This window comes from Syngnathus acus, chromosome 17 (assembly GCF_901709675.1).
Source record: "Syngnathus acus chromosome 17, fSynAcu1.2, whole genome shotgun sequence".
Lineage (NCBI taxonomy): Eukaryota > Metazoa > Chordata > Actinopteri > Syngnathiformes > Syngnathidae > Syngnathus > Syngnathus acus.
The window spans coordinates 7,233,669-7,256,992 of record NC_051102.1 but is presented as its reverse complement, the minus strand read 5'-3'; the positions used below and the strand labels follow the sequence as shown (position 1 = coordinate 7,256,992).

General features: G+C 52.7%; 2 protein-coding genes across 2 annotated transcripts; both read right to left on the bottom strand.

Annotated features, from left to right (window-relative positions):
* Positions 1-381: 381 nt before the first annotated feature.
* Positions 382-3,322, bottom strand: ift57 (intraflagellar transport 57 homolog (Chlamydomonas)). Its single transcript, XM_037275570.1, has 11 exons — positions 2,872-3,322; positions 2,524-2,698; positions 2,323-2,441; positions 2,080-2,167; positions 1,950-2,012; positions 1,754-1,873; positions 1,585-1,656; positions 990-1,121; positions 855-917; positions 704-770; positions 382-606 (listed from the first exon to the last, which is right to left on the bottom strand). The coding sequence occupies exons 1-11, from the start codon at positions 3,027-3,029 to the stop codon at positions 455-457; spliced, it is 1,209 nt and encodes a 402-aa protein (XP_037131465.1). The 5' UTR covers positions 3,030-3,322; the 3' UTR covers positions 382-454.
* A 156-nt stretch (positions 3,323-3,478) lies between these two features.
* Positions 3,479-23,146, bottom strand: myo10 (myosin X). The gene is made up of 40 exons (XM_037275569.1): positions 22,844-23,146; positions 17,644-17,802; positions 16,210-16,397; positions 15,323-15,457; positions 15,114-15,238; positions 14,941-14,954; positions 14,750-14,834; positions 14,578-14,681; positions 14,322-14,451; positions 14,126-14,244; positions 13,842-13,988; positions 13,617-13,717; positions 13,404-13,470; positions 13,247-13,339; positions 13,092-13,160; positions 12,949-13,031; positions 12,711-12,819; positions 12,428-12,508; positions 10,613-10,737; positions 10,438-10,552; positions 10,273-10,379; positions 9,989-10,195; positions 9,864-9,903; positions 8,936-9,784; positions 8,734-8,854; positions 8,430-8,673; positions 8,180-8,275; positions 8,011-8,104; positions 7,872-7,927; positions 7,649-7,791; positions 7,373-7,585; positions 7,150-7,307; positions 6,948-7,074; positions 6,587-6,878; positions 6,205-6,412; positions 5,885-6,021; positions 5,696-5,816; positions 5,020-5,484; positions 4,701-4,892; positions 3,479-4,528 (listed from the first exon to the last, which is right to left on the bottom strand). The coding sequence occupies exons 1-40, from the start codon at positions 22,862-22,864 to the stop codon at positions 4,427-4,429; spliced, it is 6,042 nt and encodes a 2,013-aa protein (XP_037131464.1). The 5' UTR covers positions 22,865-23,146; the 3' UTR covers positions 3,479-4,426.
* Positions 23,147-23,324: the final 178 nt, after the last annotated feature.

The following is a 23,324-nucleotide window of genomic DNA, read 5'->3' as shown; positions in this document are numbered from 1 at the left end:
CATTCCCATAACCTTATGACCTCCATGATGTCCAAAACATTATGCATATGACAAATATGTGACCTCTGCGACCTTTATGATCATTAATTAATGATGATTTACGACCTTATGCCGTCTCCGGCAGCCCTCCGACTGCCCTCCATGATGCCCTCATAATCTGAGAATGTCGTTAGCCATTGGAGGTAGGCGGACGGACTCCACCCGGGCTCGGTCATTTGCGGTCGGCCAAGTGCCAATAGGAAGGAGCGCTCGTCATTTTGCCTTGCGCGCATCATTGATTCATCTTCAAGGTTGTGAGCCAGGCAAGATTGCACATTTGATTTTGTGCAGTATTGTTTGTGAGGAAGGCTCCATCAGAAAATAACTTGTCTGAAGCAGACATTTTGGTTCAAGAAAGATTTTTATTGCGTTACAAACAAGGTCTCCCCACAACACGACGTCCGTGCGTGCACGCTCAAGCAGCGGCGTGCATGCGGAAGCTCATGTCGGACTTGCGCTTTAGTTTGGCGTGCAGCAGCATGTGGGCTACCACGCCGGCACGCACATCCGTGCTCATGATTTCCTGCTTCAGCTTGCTGACGCTTTGCTTGATCTTTACCAGCGCCGCTGCACACACGCAGAGAAGCACACACGCAGGCACAGACGCGTGCGGCGTCGGGTCAGGATATTCGGCCGGACAAACCCGTGAGAAAGCCTTGCTCACCTCCGTCCGACATGCTACTGCCTCGCTCCTCCATCTCCTGCTTCACCTTCTCCAACTCTTCACTCAGCTGAAAGGCGACAAGCGCAAGACCTTCATGTCCTCGACTTTTCTTGGCTCAAATCAAGAAGGGAAAACGACGGTGTCCACTGACCTCGGCCAGGAGTTGTGTCCTCTGGGCCACGCCCCCGCTAGCGCCTCGGTAGCGCTCCTTGACCTGGCCCGAGACCACAATAGGAAGTAGATCAAAACCAGGAAGAGACATTTAGAGGACTAAGGCGGGGCGGACCTCGCTGAGCTGGGCCTGGGTAGCGCGATGTTCGCCGATGACGCCTTCCAGCTGCTTGTTCAGGTACTTCTCTCGACTGGACACCTTCTCCATCGTCCTGCTGATGTCCTCCTCCAGCTTGTCAAGGTAGCCCTGAGAAGAGCCAACGGCAGCATGCTAAGCACAAAGGTGGACGTGCATCCATTTTGAAAATGTGTTTTTTGCTATGGTCAGATTTGAGATGCAGTTTATTTTTTAATTTTTTTATTTGTCTATTGCCCAATGATTTTCGCCGCCTTCTACGACGCTCATTCAAAGGGCGAAGGAGGCTGACATGGCTGAGAACATTTGGGCAAAAAAAAAAGCAGTCGAGGGGAGAGCCGTGCAGAGGGACGCGCGTTCGTCATCTAAGCGCCCTTGAGACGGTTGTTGACAAGAATGGCGAGGTCGAGGCATTCAGGGACGGCGCCATTGTGCATAGGCCACACCTGCTGCGGGCGGCTTATCGAAGGATGTCTCGACACGAGCAAAGGCGTCTCTCCACCAAACTAACAAGTGGGAGAAGCTTCTTCGACTGCAGCTGCTCCAACTTAGCTTGACCTGTCAGGCGACACACCTTAGCCTCATGGAGCGAGGACTTGATGGCATCCTGGTGCCGGTGCATCAGCTCCACGTGGATCCTCCAGTCCTGCACAAATGACAACAAACGGGTCAATTAGGAGGACAACCGCTAACCTAGGTTTGGCGAAGGCCGCCAAAATGACGTGCGACCGAAAAAGGTGCACCTTGTTGTCGGTCCTGATGATGACTTTAAGGAGGGGGAGGACCCTTTCTACCTCCAGGTTCCACTCGGCCACATCCAGCGCCGAGCGCAGGATCTCGCCGGGTTTGCTTGCCGTCGCCTCCTGAAGAACGCAGGGTGGGTCAGTTGAAAGCTCCTCAGCCGTGGTGTCGGCCCACTCCCTGGCGCCAACGGCTCACTTGAAGCGTGCTCTGCAGGGTCAGCGCCTCCAAGTCCACCAGGTTCTCCTCATCGTCCTCCTCCTGAAAAGACGCAGACATCAACACCGAGAGGCTCGCCCCGGCGAGGAGGATGAAGAGGAGGACGTACGGCGACGCGGTCCACATTATCGGGTGCGGGTTCCGTGTGGTCGTCTATCAACGATTCTTCTTCAGTGCTTTCGGTGGGGTAGTTGGGCCTGAAACGAACCTCAGGCGGTCATGTTGCGTCAAGTCACGTCTGCCTTCTCTCTCTCTCTCGCTCGCACACACAGGCAGCAAACACGTGCCGAAATTATTCATCCATTCATCCTTTGCTTCATGATAATCGACTTAATGAATGACGGACGAGCACCTTTGAAAGGAGAATCCCCGCCTCCTGAGTGCGTGTTCCGCCAGCATGTTCAAGACGAAGCACACATGCTCGCCCGAACCGGACTTCAGCTTGGACGGCGGGAAGTCCACCCTCACACCCTAGACGCACACAAAACGGACACAGTGAGGAAGACGTGGGCTCTCGGGCAGCCCGGCCGATATCCAAGCGGAAAACATTTACGAGCGCCCTGAGCTCGGCCAGGATGTTGGCTACGGTCGCGGCGGGCTCGTCGTCCTCCCGAGGTTTGGTGAAGCTTCTGCCCGCGCTGTTGATGAGCCAGGCGGCCATGACGGTGAACACGTAAAACTGCTCGCCCGGGTTGGCTGCCAGGTAAGGGCTGGACACAAAGTAATGCCTGCAACATAGTATACGACGTTAAGGGAACCTTTGAGCTGCAGCCAGCCAACTATAACTCAGACCAGCTACTTGTTTGATTAACGTACATAAGCATACAATTATACCTACACATCAAATTAATAAAGAATATATTTGTTCAATTTAAAAGAATGTGGTTGTCGTGTGACGTGCCTGGAGAGGGGCTTCATGTTGTGTTTTTCCAGCAGGTCCTGGTCGCAGTTTAAGACTTTCAGCTTCTCCGCGAGCGCCTCCATGAGCACGAAGTTTTGATGAGGAGCTCCCGGGCCGCGTTCGTCCTCCTCCCACCCGCGGCGACCGTCCTCCGCCATCTCGAGTATTTGTCTGTGTTGTTAGCATAAACGCCCAGGTTGTTTGCTGCCCGTTGCCTGACAACGAGCAGTCCAAGCTAATGTTAGCCGTGAGTGGTATTTATTTCTCACGTAAACGGTCAAAAGTGATCGCATGACAACACAGGCCGCGAATTAGCTGAGTTTCTCCAGGGAAACCCATACATCTACATTAAAAAAAAAAAGGAAAACAAAGAAAAGAGAAACGGGTAAACAACGTTAGTTTTCTCCTTTTCTTCCGCGCAGTCTCCTTCGCGTACTCTTCAATATGGTTGGCCATAGCGTTTACACGTTTTACCGCCACCTACTGGTATGGAGTGTGAAAGTTAAAATAATACATTAAAAACAAAGACGCAACTGCACAAAAACAGAGTGTGAACAGTGATGCGTCATGACAATTATTTATGTTGTTTGTAATATTTGAGAGACACTTTGTGAGAATATTGTTTATTATCCAAATGGTTCTCATGGAGCGTAACAAAAAAAAAAAAACAAGAACATGTACAGCCAGCATCAGAAAAGATGAAGAGAATCATTGCACAAAGACATCAAAATACATGTACAGCAAAGAAGGCACTTGCGCGTGTGTGTGTCTCTCTCTCTTTGGATGGCCCGCCGACGTGTGGCAGAATCTCTGGACTTTTAGGAAAGCTTGCAACCACAGCGACGCACTCTTCAAGTCCCAAAAGCAGATTTTAACCAACATTTTGGTCACAGTAGTTTGGATAGGCAGTTCATTTGAAGATAAAGATTCAGAACAAGGAGGAATGAAAATGTTGACAAGTTAGCACACCAGACAGTGTGTGCTGCCACTTGTTGAAAAGGCGTTTGGGTTCTTTGTGGACCTACAAAGTTTGAGAAGTTCTGCTTTAAAATGACAACAGCTGCTAGCTAACACCACTAGCATGTCACCATAGAGCAGCAAGTGCTTTAATGACGTTGCCATAGCAAGTTCAAATGGATCCAACGCATCGTTTCAAAAGACCACAGTGGTTGTTTTTGTTGAGTTTTTTTTCATCAGGCATTTGCGTGGTAAGTCAGACAATCAGAACACTCAATGGCAACCTTGAAATGTTTAAGACGGGCTTATTTACATGTTTTTTCTTCTTCTTTACATTCTTTTCAAAGTCTCTTAGACTAAGAAAACGCGCTTGAGTGCTTATCATAAAGTTCCAAAATGACGGTAAATAAAATATTTTCTCTGAAGGGAGGTCCAAGTTGAAAAAACTGAGTGCGGTCCCCTATTGGTCCCCCTTCCAAATCTCATCCAGTCCCGCTTTTAGAAGTCATGTTTGGTCCAGCCAAGAAAGTTGAGCGCCAAGAGGACCAACCGTGCCGTTGGCAATGTGATTGGATCGGATGGGAGCGGTTCTCGGGGCTCACCGGACGCCGCAATTGCCGCCGAGCGACTGACAGTTGCTGTAGCGCTTCTTCACCATCATGCCGACGTACGCCTTCATCAGCTTGGCGATGGCCATCACCTAGACAACAGCGAGGGTAAAGTGACTAAATGTCAAGTTGTACTTGCTTGGTTGTTTGTTGATCGGTTAGTTGATGGCTAGCTTGGTTCCTTGGTGCTTTGGGCCACTAATAAGCACCGCTCGTGTCACCCGACGTGACAAACGGATCGTTTTTTTTCCCCCCCCGCCTTACCGTTTGAGTCTCAAAGACGAGTTCTCGTCCATCCACGGCGATCTTGTAGGTGTTGGAGAGCGGCGCCCCAAAGGACAGGATGCGCTCGTAGGGGAAAACCTCCAGAGGGCGCGGTTCGCCCCGCTTGTACACAGAGACAGCTTCGCGGCTCACGCCCAGCCACAGCTCCAGCGGGAAAGTGCCGTCACCGCACTGGCGGACAAAACATTCCAACACAGTCAAGCCGTGCGCTATGAGCTCACAATAAATTAGCAAACTTTGCCGCTATGGTTGAACATTTAAAAGGTAGAACAACAAAAAAAAACAATGTTCCAGTCACCTCCACGTTGAAGAGCGTGGATCCGTAGCCGGGCCAGTCGCGGACCAGCGCCATGTACTTGCGCATGGCCTGCTCCCGCGTGACGCCGCGCAGCTTGCTCCACTTGTCCAGCAGGCCGGTCCGGATGGCCTCTGCCTCCTCCCTCAGCCAGGCCTCTAGCCCGTTGTCGGCGTCCGAGCGACGCCGGCCGAGCGAGCCGCCGCGCAGGCTGCGCCTCAGCGTTCCCTCCAGGAAGCTAGAACGCTTGCGCTCCGACGTCCCTGAGCGCTCGCCGCCCGGGGCAAAGCTCCGCGCTGAGTTCTGCACTCGGGTCCGCAGGCGAGCCATGGGGAACACCTGCGAGGTGTCAGGCACGTGGGCCCCGGGGCTTTGGTCCCCCAGAAGGTACTGAAGCCGCAACGCCGACAGGAACTGCAGAGTCTCCTCGGGGGCCGGATACTGACCGCGGATCACCGCTTCGTGAGCCTGCACGTACAAAGGTATCCTTCACCGCTTTTGCTACACCAAACAAGCTTGGTGGTCCTCCTGATGTTGTTTTTGGCATTTCTGAATGCAAGTGCTGTGCGCGTGTACGCTCGCACTTGCAAATGATCATATTTTGCCAATTAAAATGGACGCTACGGCGCTGGTGTTGATACGGTCAATCAATCGATCAGTGTGGTGTGCTAGTGGTCACCTGCTCAAACATGAAGGCAAACTCCACGCTGTCTTTGGGAACGTTGTCCACGTCCAGGAAGCAGTAGAGTTTGAAGTACAACTTCCAGCCTGCGCCTCCCTCATCTGGACTGAAGGACAATCTGCAGTGTCCACGCACACACGTTTTTATGACTGCTCAACGACGACAAAGCACAATCGCAGCGCTGACCTTTCAAACTTGGCGAGGACGTCGGCGACCACGGCACGGCTCTCAATGGCTTTCTCCACAGTGTCGTTGTGCTCGAAGAGCGCAAACATGTTCCTGCTGTCCTCCATAGCCAGACCGCGCAGCAGCTTCTCCACCACCTTGCATGGACACGTCACATACACACGCACGGTCATCTGCGATAGTTTCACAAGGTCCTTCTCGGGGACCTCGTTACCATGGAAACCACCCATTTCAATCAAACTATTATAGCTTCAATCCAGGTTATGGTTTTAGTTTGTAGGCGCCGACAATGAGGTGTTGACCACGGCACGGCGTCTCACCTCGCCGGCAGTGGTGTGCGAGTTGATGGTGATCTTGCAGCAACCTCCGCCGTGACAATGCACGGTGGTGCTCATGTCCCGTCGCGCCACCACGGCCCGAATCTCTTCTAGTGAGGGGACGTTCTCCCGCCCGCGCGTCTTCTTCAGCGCATCCAGCGCAAAAGTGGCGTAGCGCTCAATCTCTGTGCCGGGGAACGCCTCGCGAGTCCTGCGGGGCGGGGGACAAAGTAACAGACCAAAAATGGGGGCAAAATGTGACGCAGTAGAAAATGAGAAAAAAAAATACCAAAAAGGTGACACTGGAAAAGTGAATTTTGGAAAATTGAGTAGATAAGTGAAAAATGCGGAAGAACCGAAGCTGAAGAACTGACGGCGGCACTACCTCTTGAGGTGCAGGCGGACGTAGGCGAGGACGCTCCTGCCGGGCAGGAAGGCGCAGGCGGCACACGCCAGCGTCTTCCAGCGGGCAAGGTTGGCAGGGCCGTGGGGCCCGGGTGGGCGCGCCGTCTGCTTGACCAGCTGGCAGTAGAGCTCGTCGCGGAGGGCACGCGGCTCCCGGCACGCCCGCAGGAGCGCCCCGATGCCCGGCGCCGGGTCGGCTGCGCCCTCCAGTTGCCGCAGTCGCGCAAACGCCGCCAGCGCCTCCTCCTGTAGGCTGCTGCACGTCCTTGGGCCTGAGGGAGCGAAAGCGGCAGGTGAGCGTAAAGCCTCCCGTCGCTGGACGGACGGAAAGACGCACACACCAGAGGCCTGGTGCACGTCTCCGTAGGGCAGCGGTAGAAGCGGCGAGTGCAGCGGGTGCTGGCTGTAGCGCAGGATGGGGTTCCTCCTATAGATCTGCTCCACCACTTCAGGGTTGAGGCTATTCTCCTACGCACACGCAACCAAGCACACACTTTGTTTTCTTGCACGAGACAGGCGGGCGTTCTTCTGCCAGTCGGCTACCTTGATTTGCAGCATGAGCTGCTGCGTGGGCGTGTCGATGGGCGCCTTGGCGTCGATGACGTTCTGGACGGCCGCGGCCCAGCGGATGGCCTCGTTGAGGAGTTTGCAGTAGAGGCGGTACGAATGCTTGCGGCCGTGGACGACGACGTTCCAGTAGCCTGCAAGCGACAGACGTCAGAAGGGCGGCGGTGACAAACGGGGGAGGGGCGGGCGGGCGGCCCACCGGTATCCTTGAAGACTCTGTCGTCGGGCGGCACCACCGAGCACAAACTGTTGAGCACCAGCGTGCCCAACTTGAGGGCGCCGCGCTCCGAGCTCTTGTAGTAGTCCAGGGAGTTGTGGGTCAGCAGGAACCAGCGCTTCTTCAGCTTGAGCGAGACTTTGCCGCCCACAGCCACGCCCACCACGCTGCTCTTCATCTCCTTGTGCAGCCAACCTGACACGCACAAAATTGTCAAATCACAACTCTTTGCCAGTCTGCAAGACTTTTTTTTTTAACCTCGTATGATGAACTCCTGGCCGTCCACGCGGGCGTCACCCTTGGCGCGCTGCAGCAGCGTGATCCAGTGGTGCATCTCCTCGGGCGTGTCGGCGTTGCAATGGAGGACCCGGTTGGCTGTGATGATGACGAAGGAATTGGGCCTGGTGGGTTGGGGGGGGGGGGGGGGGGGGGTGATGTGAGCGCCCGACTCTGGGAAACGGCACGCTAACGGCGTCCTCACCTCTCTGGATTGTCAGCCGCGCACGCTGAGTCAATGGTGCCCACGTCCAGCGTACCCTGAAGGACCGGAAGTGTTTGAAGACCATGGATCATGCTGCCGGACCACCACTTAAGGCTTTTGCCTGCCTCGCTCAACTCACCACGGCGTTCTGCGGGTTGGCCTGCTCGTCGTGCATCTCGCCGATTTCCTGCTCAGTGGAGCCGTGGACCTGACTCAGCACGCTGAACCACTGGCTGCAACAGGCGACGGGCGTCAACACATCGGCGCCAATATCACGATAGTCAAGCGAGAACCCGAAGCCCCCTGACCTGGCGTCCTCGGCAGTCTCCGCCACCAAGTGGTACGTTCTCTCCGTTGTGATGATATCGATGCCGTTTTCCTTGTCGGCGTTGTCGATCACCTCTCTGCAACGACACCCGTTCGACTGTTAGCGACGAGTCACAAAAGCAGCCATGGGGTTCCTCGCGCTTGAGCAAAGCTGCAGCTGCGAGACCGCAAGAGCCGAGACTTCCATCAAGCGAGCCGCAGCTCGTCTCGGCTATTTTGCTGTGTACTCACTTGGCGGTGCGAATGTCCAACACCCCCTTGAGCTTGTCCTCGCCGTCGTTTTCAAAGTACATGAGCTTGCTGTGCCGGAGCACGAACCAGCGTCGCTTCCAGTTTCGGCGTGACAGCGTGGACGATCCTCCGCCTTTCTTGTGCAGCCAGCCTTGCTTCAGCGCCTCCTGCTTGGCGCGGAACCACAGGAAGGTCTCGTCCTTCAGCACGCACCAGCGCCGCTTCCACATGTTCATCAGGCCGCCTGCGGGGAACACCAGGGAAACCTGAGCCCACGTGCGTTCATTTCGAGACACGGACGTACCTTTGATGTGCAGGAAGCTGTGGAAGTAGGGCAGCGTGACGCAGCTGTAGACGGAGTCTCGGCGGTACGACAGCTCGTCGTCCGTGTCCAATCTGTCAAAGTCGTCCTCGCTGTCCTCAAACTGACATGTCGGAAAAAACAAAAAGACAATCTTGAGAAGGAAGCCTCTTGTTTGTGACGCGCATTTGTGAGCGTGCCGTACCGAGGACTGCGCTTCTTCCGAGCCGAAGCGGTACGCCCCGGAGCTGTTGTATGTTCCAGAGGAGCGGCAGCCATCGGGCGACCACCGCTCATCGTTAGCGTTAGAGAGGGCTGCCATGCTGCCGCCGGACGCGACGGCGCTCTCGTCGTCCCGATCGTAATCCGAGTCCTCGTCCGGCGGGATGAGCTCGCACGCCGGCTCCAGCAGGAGCACGGCGGCGGGCGGCGGCGGGACCACGCCGTCGTTGGCGTACGGGTCCTCCTCGGAGGAGTCATCGCTGGTTCGGATGCCGCTGGTGCGCTGGCCGTCCGAGTGTCCGTGTTCACTGGGGTTGGGCGAGTCCTTAACCGCCTCGTCGTCCGCCCCGAAGCCTTCGTCCACATCCTCCTCCTCGCGGTCCGCCAGCCGCCACCCATCCTCCTTTTCCTGGTCGCCGTCCACGCCCAGCGAGCTCTCAATGTTCCTGACGCACTCGTCGATCTCGTCAAAGTTGAGCGAGCGAAGGAAGTGCTGTGCCGCCTCGCAGGCCTCATCCTCCAAGTGCTTGAGCTCCTGGTCGCGGAGCAGCTGGAGGCGGAGCAGCGATGCCTCCGTCAGGGACAGCTCCTGGCGTTCCTTCTTCATCTGCAGGGACTGGATCTCCCGCTCCAGTCGCAGGATCTCCTCCACCTGAGAGGCCTCCTGAGGACGGAGGGCTTTGTCATCTTCCTCCTCCGAAAATAGCCCCAATGTCTGAGAAGACTCGTCCAGGGCCTTCTTCCAAGTGTCGGGTGAGTGGTGTTTTTGGGCCAGCTGAGGCTCAACCGCCAGTTGTTGAGCTGGACACGGCTCCTCACGCCTCCTGAGTGCCTGAAGATTACCAACGAGAAAGATGTGGCAGATGACGTCAAAATGTCCATAACAAAGCATCTCAAACTCATTCTGCTACCTCTTGAGCGAGCTGTTCCTCTTCCAGCCGCTGTCTCTCTCTGCCAACACAAAACACAAAGCATGATCTGTCACGGCACTTTTGTGTTAATTGTTTGGATGAGCAACGCCGAGCAGCTGAGCGACCTTTCCTCTTGCTCCTCTTGCTCCCGCTTCCTCGCCTGACTCTCGTCCAGCATGCGTCTCACCAGGCGTCTGGCCATGTGACCTCGCAGGCGCGTCTGCAGCGTGAGCGCAGCACAGCGCAGCAGCAGGAATTTCCTGCGCCAGTAGAAGGCGCGGTAGTTCTTCTGGATGAGCAGGACGCAGCGCACCAGCCGACGGTACCGCTTCCTACGCACAGCCGGACCCAAACGTCTCAAATGAGACAACAATGGGTTGCGCAGAATTCCATTCCACTTCCTGCCTACCTGACCACGTAGCCAGCCACGTGCGCACGGATCATCACAGCGGCTCGCAGCACCACCACCTCACGCTCCTTCTCCAGACGGTGCTCCAGGCCTTCCCTGAGGAACACCTGAATACAAAAACAACCATTCACGTCACAGCACACAAAAAAAGTCAACGCGGCTCACCTTGGTCTTGCCCATCTGCCAGTCGGTGGCACTGCTGTCGTAGCGCTGAAGCAGCTCAGCGCAGCGCCCCCTGGCGTCTGCCGCTGTCAGACCATCCCGCATCAGAACCTGGTATCTGAGGAAGGACACAAGTCAGTGGGCGGTGCCCTCGTGGGTGCCCCTGGAGACAACCCACCTGCAGCAGAACTCCTGGAAAGGTCGCCGCACGGGAAAGCCGGCACGTCGTATCTTCACCGTCTCCAGCATGCCCGAATACCTCAGCTGGTTGAGAACCACCGCTGGGTCAAAGTGCTCAGGCATCTGTGCCGGCGTCAAACCAGGCAGATTATTTGTAGCATTTGTTTCGACACAATTCTCAACAGAAATCATTCCAACTTGAAAATATTCACCCATCATATGCTACTTCAGCAGCTTTGCTTTGCTGACTCTTTTGGAAAATGGCCAAAATGCCTTTAGGATTGGCCTGCAATGGCCAAAAGTTGAAAGCGGAGCCACGCAAGACAACATTTCTGCTCGCTTGCTATCGTTTGAATTGATGGCGTTCAAACGTGCGTCACGTCACATTCCGTGGTGGCATGGAGAAGAGAGGGCGCCACTTTGGTGTGCTCTCCCGTCAGGCTCAGTGGGCGCAGGAGGGTGCCGGGGGTCTCCCGATGAGAGACGGCTTTGATTAGGACAGAACTACCCCTTCAATGTCAGCCTTTAAGAAGCACGGGCTCATTAGCGCAAGGCTCATTTGCATACGAAAGCTGCACAAAGGCGGGCGCTGTCCCTCACGTCTTCCTTGGTCTTACCCGAGACACTTGGAAAAGCACTTTGAACAGGGATTGCTCACAAAAAGCGCCATTGTCACAAAAATCAGCCCCCCTCTCCAAAATTCTGGCATCGTTCATTCTTTTTAAGAATGATGTAAATTCATGAGAAACTAAATCATGGCCACAAGACTGAATCGGATTTGAATATTTGATTGACTGTGAAATGGAGTCAATCACACAACAACTTGTTGCTGCTCCTATTAAATTGACATGCCCTTGTCTATAAGCAAAGTAGGGTCGCTTTTTTTCAAGATGGTGCATCTTAAGTTGGAGAAAGAACCCAAAAGCAGCACAAGATAAAAACAACTGCAGCCTTTTAAAACCAACTGTGAAATGAAACGGTATTGACATCTCATCAAGAACCACATTAAGTCAGCAAATCATTTTAGTTCCCAAAAAGTTGACAGATGACCCGACAATCACGTTCTTTGACAACTGTTGTTAGAATTGATAGCAACAATTTGCTCCAGACTCAAGTACCGTGTATCCGTAGCCGCACGACGCCAAGTTAGCAGCGACTGAGAAACCATTTGCAGTCTCGTGTGTCATTGCTGGCTTCAAGAAAAACACGGACATGCAAGAGCGCCGTTCAAAGTCCACACGCGCGCATACACACGTCTAAGGCACGCACGCACGCGGCATCACGCCTCACCCTGCATCCTGGAGCGTCGCCCGGCCACAAAAACTTCCCAAGGGAGACGCACGACTCGGCCTGGTCGCGGCTTGCTGGCTCAAGCTAACAAAGGCTTTGAAACGCTCCTTCCGTGTGGATATGGGAGGGCCGTGGTTGCCGAGGCGACCCGTCTCCCGCCGAGGCTCATTTGCGCCAGGCGCTTGTCGGGCTTGACGTGTGTGTGCATGCATTCAAAGCGGCCCGGGGGAGGGGAGGGGCAAGGGCTAGCGTGAGCTCAACACAAAACCATTCATCTGACTTGAAGGCCCTGTTCTTGGAAACAAGACATCTGTCCGTACATTTTGATGTAACTTCCCCCCGTGACAACCAATGCCTTGGGTACTCGGGTCAGCTCACGTGACGGCTTTAACTGAGATCAACAAATAAGTGTGCCAAGGGTGTGATAGTGAGCAAGATGCCAAGTCAGCAGGACAACAGAGCGGCCCAGTGAGTCGTCACGGCAACTAAGCCCAAGGTCTGGCGTACGTGTGTGCCCACTCACCTTGTGCGTGTTTGGTTTGATGCAACGGATGAAGAACGGGTCGGAGGCGCTGAGCGTTGCCATCAGGGAGTGCAGTGAGTCCTGAAACGCAAAACACACAGGCAGGCCCGTGTTAAATGACTTCACAAAGTGCTCCTGAGCCTTTTGTTAGAGACTCAAAGTGAAAAACCAAATGAGTGGGTGGGCTTCCCCTCAACAGCATCAAATCAAAGAGAACGTCGCCACCTTGTGGCCGCCGGTGCAATTACACCCAAATAAAAAAAAGGCGAGGGAGGGACCGGACCTTGAAGTGCGAGCTGACGGTGGGTCGGCGGTGCTTGCAGCTGCTCTTCAGCGTGTCCCGCTTGTTGCGACTCAGCACGTGCTCAAAAAGGTCGTAGACAAAATCCAACCTGAGCCAAGAAGAAGATAGAAACTTTATTGATCCCCGGGGGGAAATTCAGACGACGACATTTCACATAACATTTCACACTCGAAGGCAACATTGGGGAGGAAGAGAAGGCCGGCGCGGCGGAGCGCACCTGCTGTCACGCAGCAGGTGGAGGACATCGTCTCGGAAGGTGTCTCTGTTCTTCTCCAGCGTGCCCCTCACGTCGTACACCACCTGCGGCAGCGGCGCTCATCAGCGCCTGGGCCCGACAAGAGCGCATCGGCGCCAGCTCACCTCTCCGGCGTAATGGCGAACTCCAAAGTAGTGAACGGCCACGCGAGGCTTCACGTAAAAGGCATTTTTCTGGAAGGCAAAGCACATGCACGGCAAACTCTTTGAGGAAGCCCAACGTGTGGCACAAGTGAGCACGTTGGGCGGCGCCTTTGTACCGAGTGCTGACTGTGCAGTTTCTCCAGCAGCGTGTCGTCCGTGGCTTTGGGGAAGTGACTCTCCTCGTTGATCAGAGCCAGGAGGCCCAGTTTCTGCGTGAAGCACACACGTCAGTCCGACCCGGTCCGGCCTCCAGAACCAGAAGCGCTGCCTCACCTTCTCAATCAAGTCCAAACACTCGCTGTTGTCTGTCCAGTCGATGTTGGCCCACAGCAGACCTTCCCTGCGGAAGGTTGAGGCGTCATCCACACTTGGATTTCATTTCAATTTGACTTTGTTCAATTTTCAAACTAGCGGCCTCAGAGTCTTCCAAAAACCGAGATGTCCTTTCAGTTAGTTTTCATTTTGGTGACTTTTTGTTGCCCTTACTTGTTGTACTCGAGTTGCTCCAGGGAGAAAATGTGCTTGTTGAAATATTCCTGCAGCTTCTCGTTGGCGTAGTTGATGTTGAACTGCTCAAAGTGGTTGACCTGAAACGGAAGGCGCGTCAACAACAATGTCCACGACGTTCCTCAATGCTCTGCAAACTCAGAGGGGTGGAACAAAAGCACAGAGCGAGCGCCTCCTCGTTTCCGGGTAGTCCGTTTCCCGTACCTCAAAGTTTTCAAACCCAAAGATGTCAAGGATGCTGATGGACTTGAAGTCGTCTTTCCCTCGGATGCGATCGTTGAGTTTGCGGACGATCCAGTTGAAGCATTGCGAATAAAGTGCCATGGCCATGGAGTCTCGTGAGTCCACTGCCTGCGCCAAAAAAAAAAAAAAGAAGAACAAGGCTCCACCGTTCAAGCCAGTCATCGAGTCACCGTGTGGCAGGGAGCCAACAAAAATGGTTTACAGCCGACGGAATCAAAGACGAAGGCTCCGGTTGGCGCGCTGACCTGCTCCACGGTGAGCGGGGTGGAGATCTCCTCCCCCCGGAGGATCATGGACCTGTGTGTGAGAACCTCGGCCAGCTGATCCGGGTTCAGGCCCAGGAGCTCCGCCGTCCGACTCAGGGCTGCCGATCAAACGTGAACGGCCAGTCGTGGCTTTGCGAGCGGGAGTGGGAGGGGAGGGGGGGGGGGAGGCACCCACCGGACTTGGAGGCGATCTGGGCCCCTCCGGCCGTTACAAAGTGGATGTTGCCGGCGTGTAGGATCCCTGCCAGGAGTCGCAGGATCTCGCAGATGTTGTCCTCGGTGAAGTGCATGGTCCGCATGGCGTTCTGACAAAGACACAAGCGCAAAGCAGGGGAGGCGGGCATCAACAGTGTTCCACTTTGAGTCATGTGAACGAAATGAATTTTACAATCATCCGAGAGGCAAACGAGCGGTGGTGCCGAGTAACTCACCAGAACCTCTTGAAAAGTGCCTCTGTCGTCGGCGCCGTTGTCTGGGGGGCCGCCTGAGTGGGTCAAGTAGTGATACGCGCAAGACGGGCTCAGATCCAAACGCTCTGCAAGCAACACAAACGGAACTTGACTCGATTCTGCCAACGAGCAATGCGGGCGCGAGTCGACTGACCCATTTGCTGGTGGTCGGCGCCTGCGAGCAGAGCATAGAAGATGTGATAGTTCCTCTCGCCCACGTTCTGTCGGACTACCCGGTTCTGCGGCAGAGAACAGAAGAGCGTCACGCTCAAACACGATGCTCTTTCCCGATTAGCTTGACAAAAAAAAAAATGACTTGGCTCGAACAGAGCAAAGAAGTGTCACCTTCTCCAGGAGGTCTGACGTCAAAAGGTGTTTCAGTCAAGGTTCACAAAAAGTCAGCCTACGTTCAAATGAAACTGACAAACATTAGTTGAAACTAAATTGGAGAGTCGTTTGGTTAGCATTAGCAACGATTAGATTTAGCTTCCTGTTCTGCGAGCGAAGAATGAGGATACAGTCGACGATGCGTCCTCCCTGGATGCTTCCCTTTTGGTTGAAATGCAGCTGGACGAACTTCCCGAAGCGGCTGGAGTTGTTGTTGTACAGCGTCCGCGCGTTGCCGAAGGCCTCCATGATGGGCCTGCCGGCGACACAAAGGTCACACTTGTACTCTGTTCAAGTCATCAAGGAAACGAATAGTCTCCAGAATAATTGTAAGAGTCACCCGCTCTCCAGCAGCGCCTCCTCCACACGCGAACTCCTCTCCTTGGACGACACCTCCAGGGAATGCTGGCTCATGGCCGACAAGAACTTGAGAATCAGTTTGGTGCTTTCAGTCTTCCCGGCGCCACTCTCGCCACTAAAAAAGAACAAACACCAAGCGACGCAATCATCAATCACGCCAAATTGTTGCACACGTCCGTGACAATTTCAGTTTCCCTCTTGGCATCCATCCATATCTGTCTGTCTTTAGAGCAGAACAAAAAGTCAACGACGCAGTATTCTTTTGTCCACTAGGTGGAGACAAAGACAACGGAGAACGTCCTCCAGCAAAGCCAAATGAGATCAATTCTTAAAAAAATTCAAGTCAAAACCAAAGCAAAGAACACTCATATAAAACCACAACAAAGTAAACCAGATGAAACAAAACATGTTGAAAAGTGAATTCAAACAAAATGAGTAAACTTGAGTCAACTCAAGTCAACTAAAAGTGAACGACACCAAATTCAAAACCAAAAGTAAACAAAAATGAAAACCCCTCCAAAATCAATTCAACTTAGCAACTGCGCGACCTAAAAAGAAAAAACAAATGAAAAGTAGGGAAAAAAAATACTGCCTGGGGGGGTGAAAGTAAAAGGTCAGCGCACAAGGCGCACGCGTGGTGTGACGCTGCGTTTGCTCAGCCTAGCGCAGTCGCCGCGGAAACCAAACGCTCAATGACATTTCGACCACAAAAGCAACACGAAACGTTTTCAGGTTCCGTGCGCATGACGTCAAGTCAACAAGAATGAGCGAAGCTGCTTTGCACAGGGTTACGGACGGTGGCCTTCTTTTGGAGGCCACCAAAGGATGCCGCAAGATGAGCAATCGTGATAAAACGTCGGTCCCCACCTGATGAGCACGCACTGGCTGCGTGGCCTCCGCCACAGCGCGCGGTAACACTCATTGGCCACGGCGAAGATGTGTGGCGGCATCTGGCCCAGATGATGACGGGCGTACAGCTCCACCGCGCTGCGCTCGTACAAGCCGGCCAGCGGCTGGTACGGATTCACCGCCGCCAGGATCGACCCGATGTAAGTCTGCCGGATGACACACAGGCAACACTTTGTTTTTCAAAATTGTGTCCGGATAAAAAGGCATCTTATTATCAGAACCCAGTTGAAATGTCATTTTGGCCCTTTATTGAAAAAGAAATGGGACTTTAAAACCGAATGTTCCGGAATGTTTTGCTTGCTGTTGCGAAAAAAAGAAAGAAAAAAACTCCTCGGGGCACAAAAAGAGGCAAGCTCTCCACTTAAGTTGAAGAATTGCAACCATTTGGACTCAATTAGTTCCCGCCAGGCCTCCTCCCCCTTCGCCCGGCAACAATTTCCACGACGATGCCCCGGCCGCGAGCTGTGACTTTCATCACGGGTCCCCCCCCCCCGTTGGTTAACGCCATTAAAGGTGGCCTCTCGTCTTCTCTGGATGACGATGGCGAGCGGCGGCGGCGGCGTTCCGCAATCAATAGTTTGCATAACGGCTCGGCGTTCTCATGAAAACGATGACACGAGCCGCAACATTGCAACGTTCAAATTTAGCATTAGCTACAACGTGTTAGCCCCACGCTAAGCAGAATTTTGAGCCATTCGGATTCTTTGCAGCTCAGTTCATTCTGAGCCCAAATTTGCCAAAAGCGAGACGAGCAACCATGCGAGCAAAACGAGGAGCAGATGTGAAAGAATTTGGAGAAAGGACAAAGCGACGCTGGCTTGAGTGACGGCAGGAAATGTAGGCGGGACGCCGCCAACTAGTGGCACTCGCTCAGCTCGTGTGTTAGCTGCACTGTGATTAGATTTTGGAACATTCACACGCCATCCCCCACCCCTCCCCCATCTTAAAAATCTCCTGGCGTGCATGTGAAAACAAACATTTGTCTTTTGCTTTTACTGCTCATTTGAACCTTTTTTTTTTACGTACAACGACATTTCTTTGGTTGGTAACAAAAGCAACTTTTTCTGTGCGGATGTCCTGGTTCTTTTGCTTTCCTAAGATGTCAACCAAAAGATGAGGGATCTTCTGGAAGGACGCCAGCAGGATCCTGACTGACAGAAAAGGGGCCTGGGGGTCAACTGGTGTGTTGCCGTTTGTGTGCGCGTTGTGCGATTGGAGCCAGCTGTGCACTGGGGGGAGGGCTCACATGAGGATTCCAGTCATTCCAGTTCACACGTATTCTGGAATCCACATTCCCAGTTCAGGGGAGGTTCTGATGAAGACATCTTGAGCCTTCATGACGCGTTCAAAAGGGGAAAGAAAGGCTGACAAGCGTCCGACCAGCAAACTCACGTAGATGCGCCTTTGGCGGTATCGCAGGAACAGGTTGTGCATGATGGCACCGTCGTGCAGATCCTCCAGCATCGCCATGTCCTCCACGCCCTCGTCGCCGCCCTCGTCCTCGGGCGCGGGCTGAAGCTCATCGCATGTTGGCGCATTGCGCTTGTACGCCTGAAACGCGAGAAATTCAAAGTCACATTTCAGATGAGCTCGGTTGTTTTATCTTGGCGTGCGCATTCCGAGACGTCGGCTCATTCTCGTCGCGACATCGAGCTTGGCCTTGCCGTGTCCGAGTCAACAAAGGTTTGAGAGGAGAAGGCCAAGAGAAGAAGAACACACTTTTTGTCGAGGCGAATGTGGCGGGCACAGAACAAAGTAGCATGTTTCTTGACATACGTATGGTAGCCCCTCCTACAAAGAACCCAAACAACAGCCATTACTTAAATTGGCACCAAAGCACTAATTTGGTCCAAATCCAACCCACATGGTTGCCTCAAGATGGTACCAAAGCACTATTTTTGTCTTGACAGGTCACATCAGTTGTCTCTCACACACACACAGCTGGATGAGCCAGTGTGACTAAAGAGTTTTTGGTGACTCGGTCTTGAAGAAAGAGCCCAGTGTCCCGGGAGGCCACCACTGATATGCGCAACTCGCACATTGCTCACATTCCCGTTCGAGTGTTGCTCCAGGGCCAAACTTTTAGCATGGCAGACACAAAAATGGTCAAATAACATCAGCCTGTCAGGAAACGATGAGACCAAAAGATTTTAAGGAAATGACAAAAGCACAACAGCTACTTGGACACACAAAAACAGAGCCGCTCAAGAAGGGGAGGGGTCGGCAGGGGTGGGCCTCCAGGGGTCTCGGCCTTCCCGTGGCACACTTTCCACTTGTCCTCCTTCATTGTCTGCAGCGTGTGTCGCCCCCTCCTCCCCCAGCAGCGACACACTTTCTTCCCTCTTAAAGTCACGCCTGCAAACTCACAACATGCAGCGTGTATAATCAGCATTGGCAAGCTAAAGTTGGCAAAAGTTTGCTAACTCCCAAGTTGCAACGTCGTTGCGTTTTCTGACTGTGTCAGCACTTTTATCAGCCTGGAAAATTCACATTGTTTGAACTCGCCACACTGCTGGAATAACCGATCATACACACAAGCAAACACACACGCACGCAGACACACTCGAGCGTGACCGATGATTAAACATGGCCGTAAAACGTTAATCATTAAACTGAGCCATGTTACTACGTCATACGTCTTCCGAGATGGCGGCAGAGGCTGGTCAGGAGTCCGGACATAAAAAATAAAATAATTTTGTCAAAAAAGAAGGGAGGGCTATTTGCAGCAGCCTTCCAGCCCAGCCCAAAATCAAGTGGGAAGTTTTTCTCGCGGCGGCAGACAACAAACGACAAGCGGGTGATAAAACGCTTCCTGTTGGCGGCGGCGACGCAGGCCAACAAAAGTGCCCTTGTGAGCGGGAAGCCCAGAAGCGGGAGAAGGGCCCAGCTGCTTGTCACGCTGTCGCACCAGCAAAAAAACCAAAAGCAAAAATCACACTCTTGCAAAAAAAAAAACCTCGAGATCCAGAAGACAGTCTGAGTCAACGATAGAAAATGTCTCCCAAGATGCTTGTGGTTTGTTTTCTTAGATACTTGTATTAACTGGTCCGCCGCATTCATAATTAATCAGGGTCATATGTTAAGAATCTAAACAGCTGCTGTGTAAGTCAATTATTAACAAAGCAGGGTTCAAAGTTCAGCTCGTTGATCAGGGACGATTACGCCGTTGCCAAGGTGACACGAGGGCAACCGATTTAACAGGAGCCTTGCAGGCATGGTGAAGGGCGACACTTTCCCAAGCTACCCCGCTGACCGTTGTGCGTGCGTGTAGTTGTGTGTCTCTACGTGCGTGTATATGCGTATGCATGTTTGAATATACATGTGTGAGTCAAGCCTGCAGGCCCGCGTTCTCTTTGGCCGCTTGTTGAAAGCTAAGCTCACTCGAGGAAGAAGCTGTCCTCGTCCCGTTTCAGGGCCGCCGTGTGAAACAACAAAGGCAGAAAGTCGCCAAGTTGGACGACCAACAGACAAATCCCGCGCAGTCAAGGAAAGTCGACGGCATCAAAAGAATATTTGGAGTTAAATGGACTTTTCCGGCCCACTTCCCCGCTGTGTCTCGCAGTATTTTTAGCCCAAAGGGAGCCGAGGTGAACCCGGGACCATCGTCGGCCATCTGAACTCAGAAGCGTGCTAGCGTAAAGCTAAGCGACGCAAACCCGAAGCGGCTCGAAACCTGTCAGAGCCAACTCCGGGCCCCCGAGCCCGACCCTCATCCTGCCCAAAAGGGTTTGATTGTTTTTAAAGCCCTATGATGCTTACAGGGCAACTTCCTCGTTGTCCTTTTATTCCAACATGCAAACATCAACACCCAACACAACGTTTTGTTTGCACAATGGAATGTGGAGTGTTGCGTCTGGGGGGCCAGGGTGAGTGAACTGTGTAGTCGGAAAGAGGATCATCAGCCTTCCTGGAATGTTCACTTTTTCACTGGGGCTCAACCAGATTTGTTTTGTGTCAAATAACATTCTTGTCGACGCTGCTAGCCTGACTTAGCATCAGCTGCGACAAGCACAACCGTTTGAGCAAAAACAGACTTGACCTCCGTGTCATGAGACATTTAGCAAACAAAACACTCATTCAAGCACGTTCCTTTGACACAGATAGCTTAGCATCCATCAGCAGCTACGTGTTAATTAACGGAATGTTGCTTTTACAACTGTTAGCTTAGTCGATAGCTGGGTGCGGGCTTTAGCGCAGGGGATGTCGTTAATATTCTATTTGGCCTTATGAAGCCCTTTGAGACTCTTACTTCAACGAACATGACTTCACGTGTCCACTTGATGCACACTATTAAAAGATTCAAGGTGACTTTATCAGCATTTTTTTTTGTCAAAACACATCATGTCATTTGTTTTGATTTAATGCATTGTGTTGGTTTTGTTCTTTAAACAAGGTGATGTTCAAGCACGGCTCATTTTGTGCACCATTGATGTCTTGAATTTGAGAAAAAAAAAAAGGTTTCACTAAAGAGGGGTTCTTCAAGAGAAGTAGAAAGCCCCGACGAACACGGCAGCGCCGACCCGACTGTGATCGAAGCAGACTGCTACGCGAACAAGATTTTAAACCAACAACTGACCTACTTTCTTTGCCTCACTTTTAACTCTGTTTACACAAGTGTGCGCGTGCGGGTTGCGGCCCGGCGGTTGGGCCAGTTCCACCATGTGCCGTCCAGCTGCGCGCCTTGGACTTTTTGGAAGAAGAAAATCCGAATCCGAAACTCTTGTCCACAAGATCGCCCCACGTGCACGCTCACACACGCACGCCATACGTAACTTTGGCAGCTAATTAGCTCTAATGGAGATTTGTTTACTTTGGGCTCGGCTGCTGTTTTGTCTCGTCTTCCAGGAAGTGGCTATTGGGCTAGTGTCCAATCTGATCAGTCGCTCGCACCACCCCCACGACCTCTGGAAACGCGTGCACACACACTTCAGCAACACATGCACACAACAGCACTCACATCTACTTGCATAACCACTTGCAAACCAACATACACACACGAAGTCACGCACAACATGACACTAAACTTTGAGCAGTCTGGTTTTGTGCTTGAGAGTTTGCCGCCTCGTTACATTTGCTGATGAGCTCATCGCACTACCTTCAGATGGAGTTCAATGTTGGGCAAATTCCCAAAGAAAGAAAGAAAAATAAAAGTGGCAGTCGCCAGCGACGACGGGCCGGCATCGTTTTGCCGCAGCGGTTCCCGAGGGGAGGCCTCGGCCTAGGAAAGCCTTCTCGCTTCGCTGAACAAAACCAAACTTCCACTTCGAGCAGCAAAAGTGGGAGGAGACAGGAAGTGGTTGACGTCGTCTGATTGGTGCGCTGGTGCGGCGACTAAGGAGTTGTAAACATTCCAAATTGGCCTCAGCTGAGATTTTTTTATTTCTGAAGCAAGACATACAAGCTTATAAATTTGAGCGCTTATTTGTCTCAAAAGTTCCGCTTTTGTGCTTGACTCTTGCTTTTCTCTGTTTAGTCCAGTTCCGAAGGCCGTACAATACTTGGAATTTGGTTCCAAAAACTGTCTCAAAAACCTTGAGTTACTAGCTTTGGAATGAAAAATGTTGCTCAAAGTGCTTGCGTGAAGTCTGCTTTTCTTCTCTGCCTGGCCTCTTTGTTTCCACGCCGATTAGTGAAGCAGGCGGCTGATATTTGAGACCGCAGTCAAGCATTACCCTCCCAACATTTTTTTCCTCCTCTCGCTCTCGAGGGAAGCAAGACCAACGTTTGTCTCGTCACAGTCACGTGAGATTAGAAGACCCGGAGAGCAGGAAGAGGCAAAACTTTCAAAGTTTTGTTGACTGGAACCGTTCGTTACACCTAAGGACAAAAACCGGTTGGACGGCTTTGTCAAAATTGTGGCGTACGAAACAAATATTGAACAACAAGCTCAGGGCCGCTATTGACACAACACAAGACTGCTCCACTCATGAGAACAGCTCGTCTTCTCAAGCACTCGTCTGGATCTTAACCTTCTTCTTCGAAGCTCCATTCGAACCCTAACAATGAAGTTGATTGGAAAAAAAAAAATGGGGTCACGGCGAGGAATCAGTCAGTTTGGGCAGACGTTCAGATTTTATTGGTTCCTTTCAACGGTTACTAATAAACCACCTGGGTGCGTTCCGTGTAAAAAATATATAGATTTCTAATATTTCCAATTGATGCAATATACAGCTGTAATTGCAATAGCATAAAACCATTTTTTTTCCGTAAGGGTCTTTTTTTTGTTTCCTTCAAACTATATCATACAATGTCCTCCATTTTCTTCTCAGCGAGAGTAAGAGCAGGAAAAAAATCTCACCGGGCCATGTGAAAGCCATACACACTCAAAGTTTGAGATGCTGTAGCGGACCGTGACCTGACCTGACTAACTTGGCTATTAGTCAAGTGACAAGTACACAGCGTTTATGAGCTCTAAGATGGATTTGCCTTTTGTCTGACTCTACCCTGACATGGACAGGGGACCCAGTCAATCCCTGGTTTGGCTTTGTGTGCCCTGACGCGGACTGGCGACCAGTCCAGGGTGCTGCACAAAGTCGCGGGCGTGAAATGGCAAGGAAACTTAAGACACCAGACGCTGCTGTTGATTGGTTACCTCTTGGAAGAAGTGCTCCATGTCTGTCTTGATCCCGGGACACAGGTCGCGCGCTCAGTCCCGCTCCCGCGCGGCCCCACTCATTCCACGTCGCTCCAATGCACGTGCAAAAAGAATGCGGTTTCAAAGGGGACAATTTAATCCTTCTCGCAATTTTTGCCGTCCTTCTGTCCTGTGCGCCCTCCCATCGACCGCGCGCGTCCTCCGGCCACGGTGCATGCGTCCCGGCGGCAGTCCAGGCAGCAGCACGCAAGTCGCCCCGACGCCGATCCGAACTTCGCAAAGTTGGCACTTTTTACTCTGTGCCGAACCAACGGACAATGAGAATCAAGTCCCGCCCCCGCTCCTCCTCCTCGTTTTGTCGCGGCCACGCGCCCCTCGGACGCCTCCTGCTGTCAAAATGAGGCGCCCGTGCACGTTTAAATTTTAAACAGGTGCTATCGCGAGAGAAGGCGCCTTTCGGTGCCAAAGTTAATTTCTT

What these genes read in the sequence shown, in the direction of transcription:
- ift57 (XM_037275570.1), bottom strand. Translation starts at nt 3,029, where the DNA reads ATGGCGGAGGACGGTCGCCGCGGGTGGGAGGAGGACGAACGCGGCCCG. An exon ending in ATAATGTGGACCGCGTCGCC is followed by an intron (nt 2,013 to 2,079) that starts GTACGTCCTCCT and finishes GCGTCTTTTCAG; the next exon opens with GAGGAGGACGATGAGGAGAA. An exon ending in CAGTAGCATGTCGGACGGAG is followed by an intron (nt 607 to 703) that starts GTGAGCAAGGCT and finishes GCGTGTGTGCAG; the next exon opens with CGGCGCTGGTAAAGATCAAG.
- myo10 (XM_037275569.1), bottom strand. Translation starts at nt 22,864, where the DNA reads ATGGAGCACTTCTTCCAAGAG. An exon ending in CACCTGCTGCGTGACAGCAG is followed by an intron (nt 12,820 to 12,948) that starts GTGCGCTCCGCC and finishes TTCTTGGCTCAG; the next exon opens with GTTGGATTTTGTCTACGACC. An exon ending in CCAACCCGCAGAACGCCGTG is followed by an intron (nt 7,928 to 8,010) that starts GTGAGTTGAGCG and finishes CCGGTCCTTCAG; the next exon opens with GGTACGCTGGACGTGGGCAC.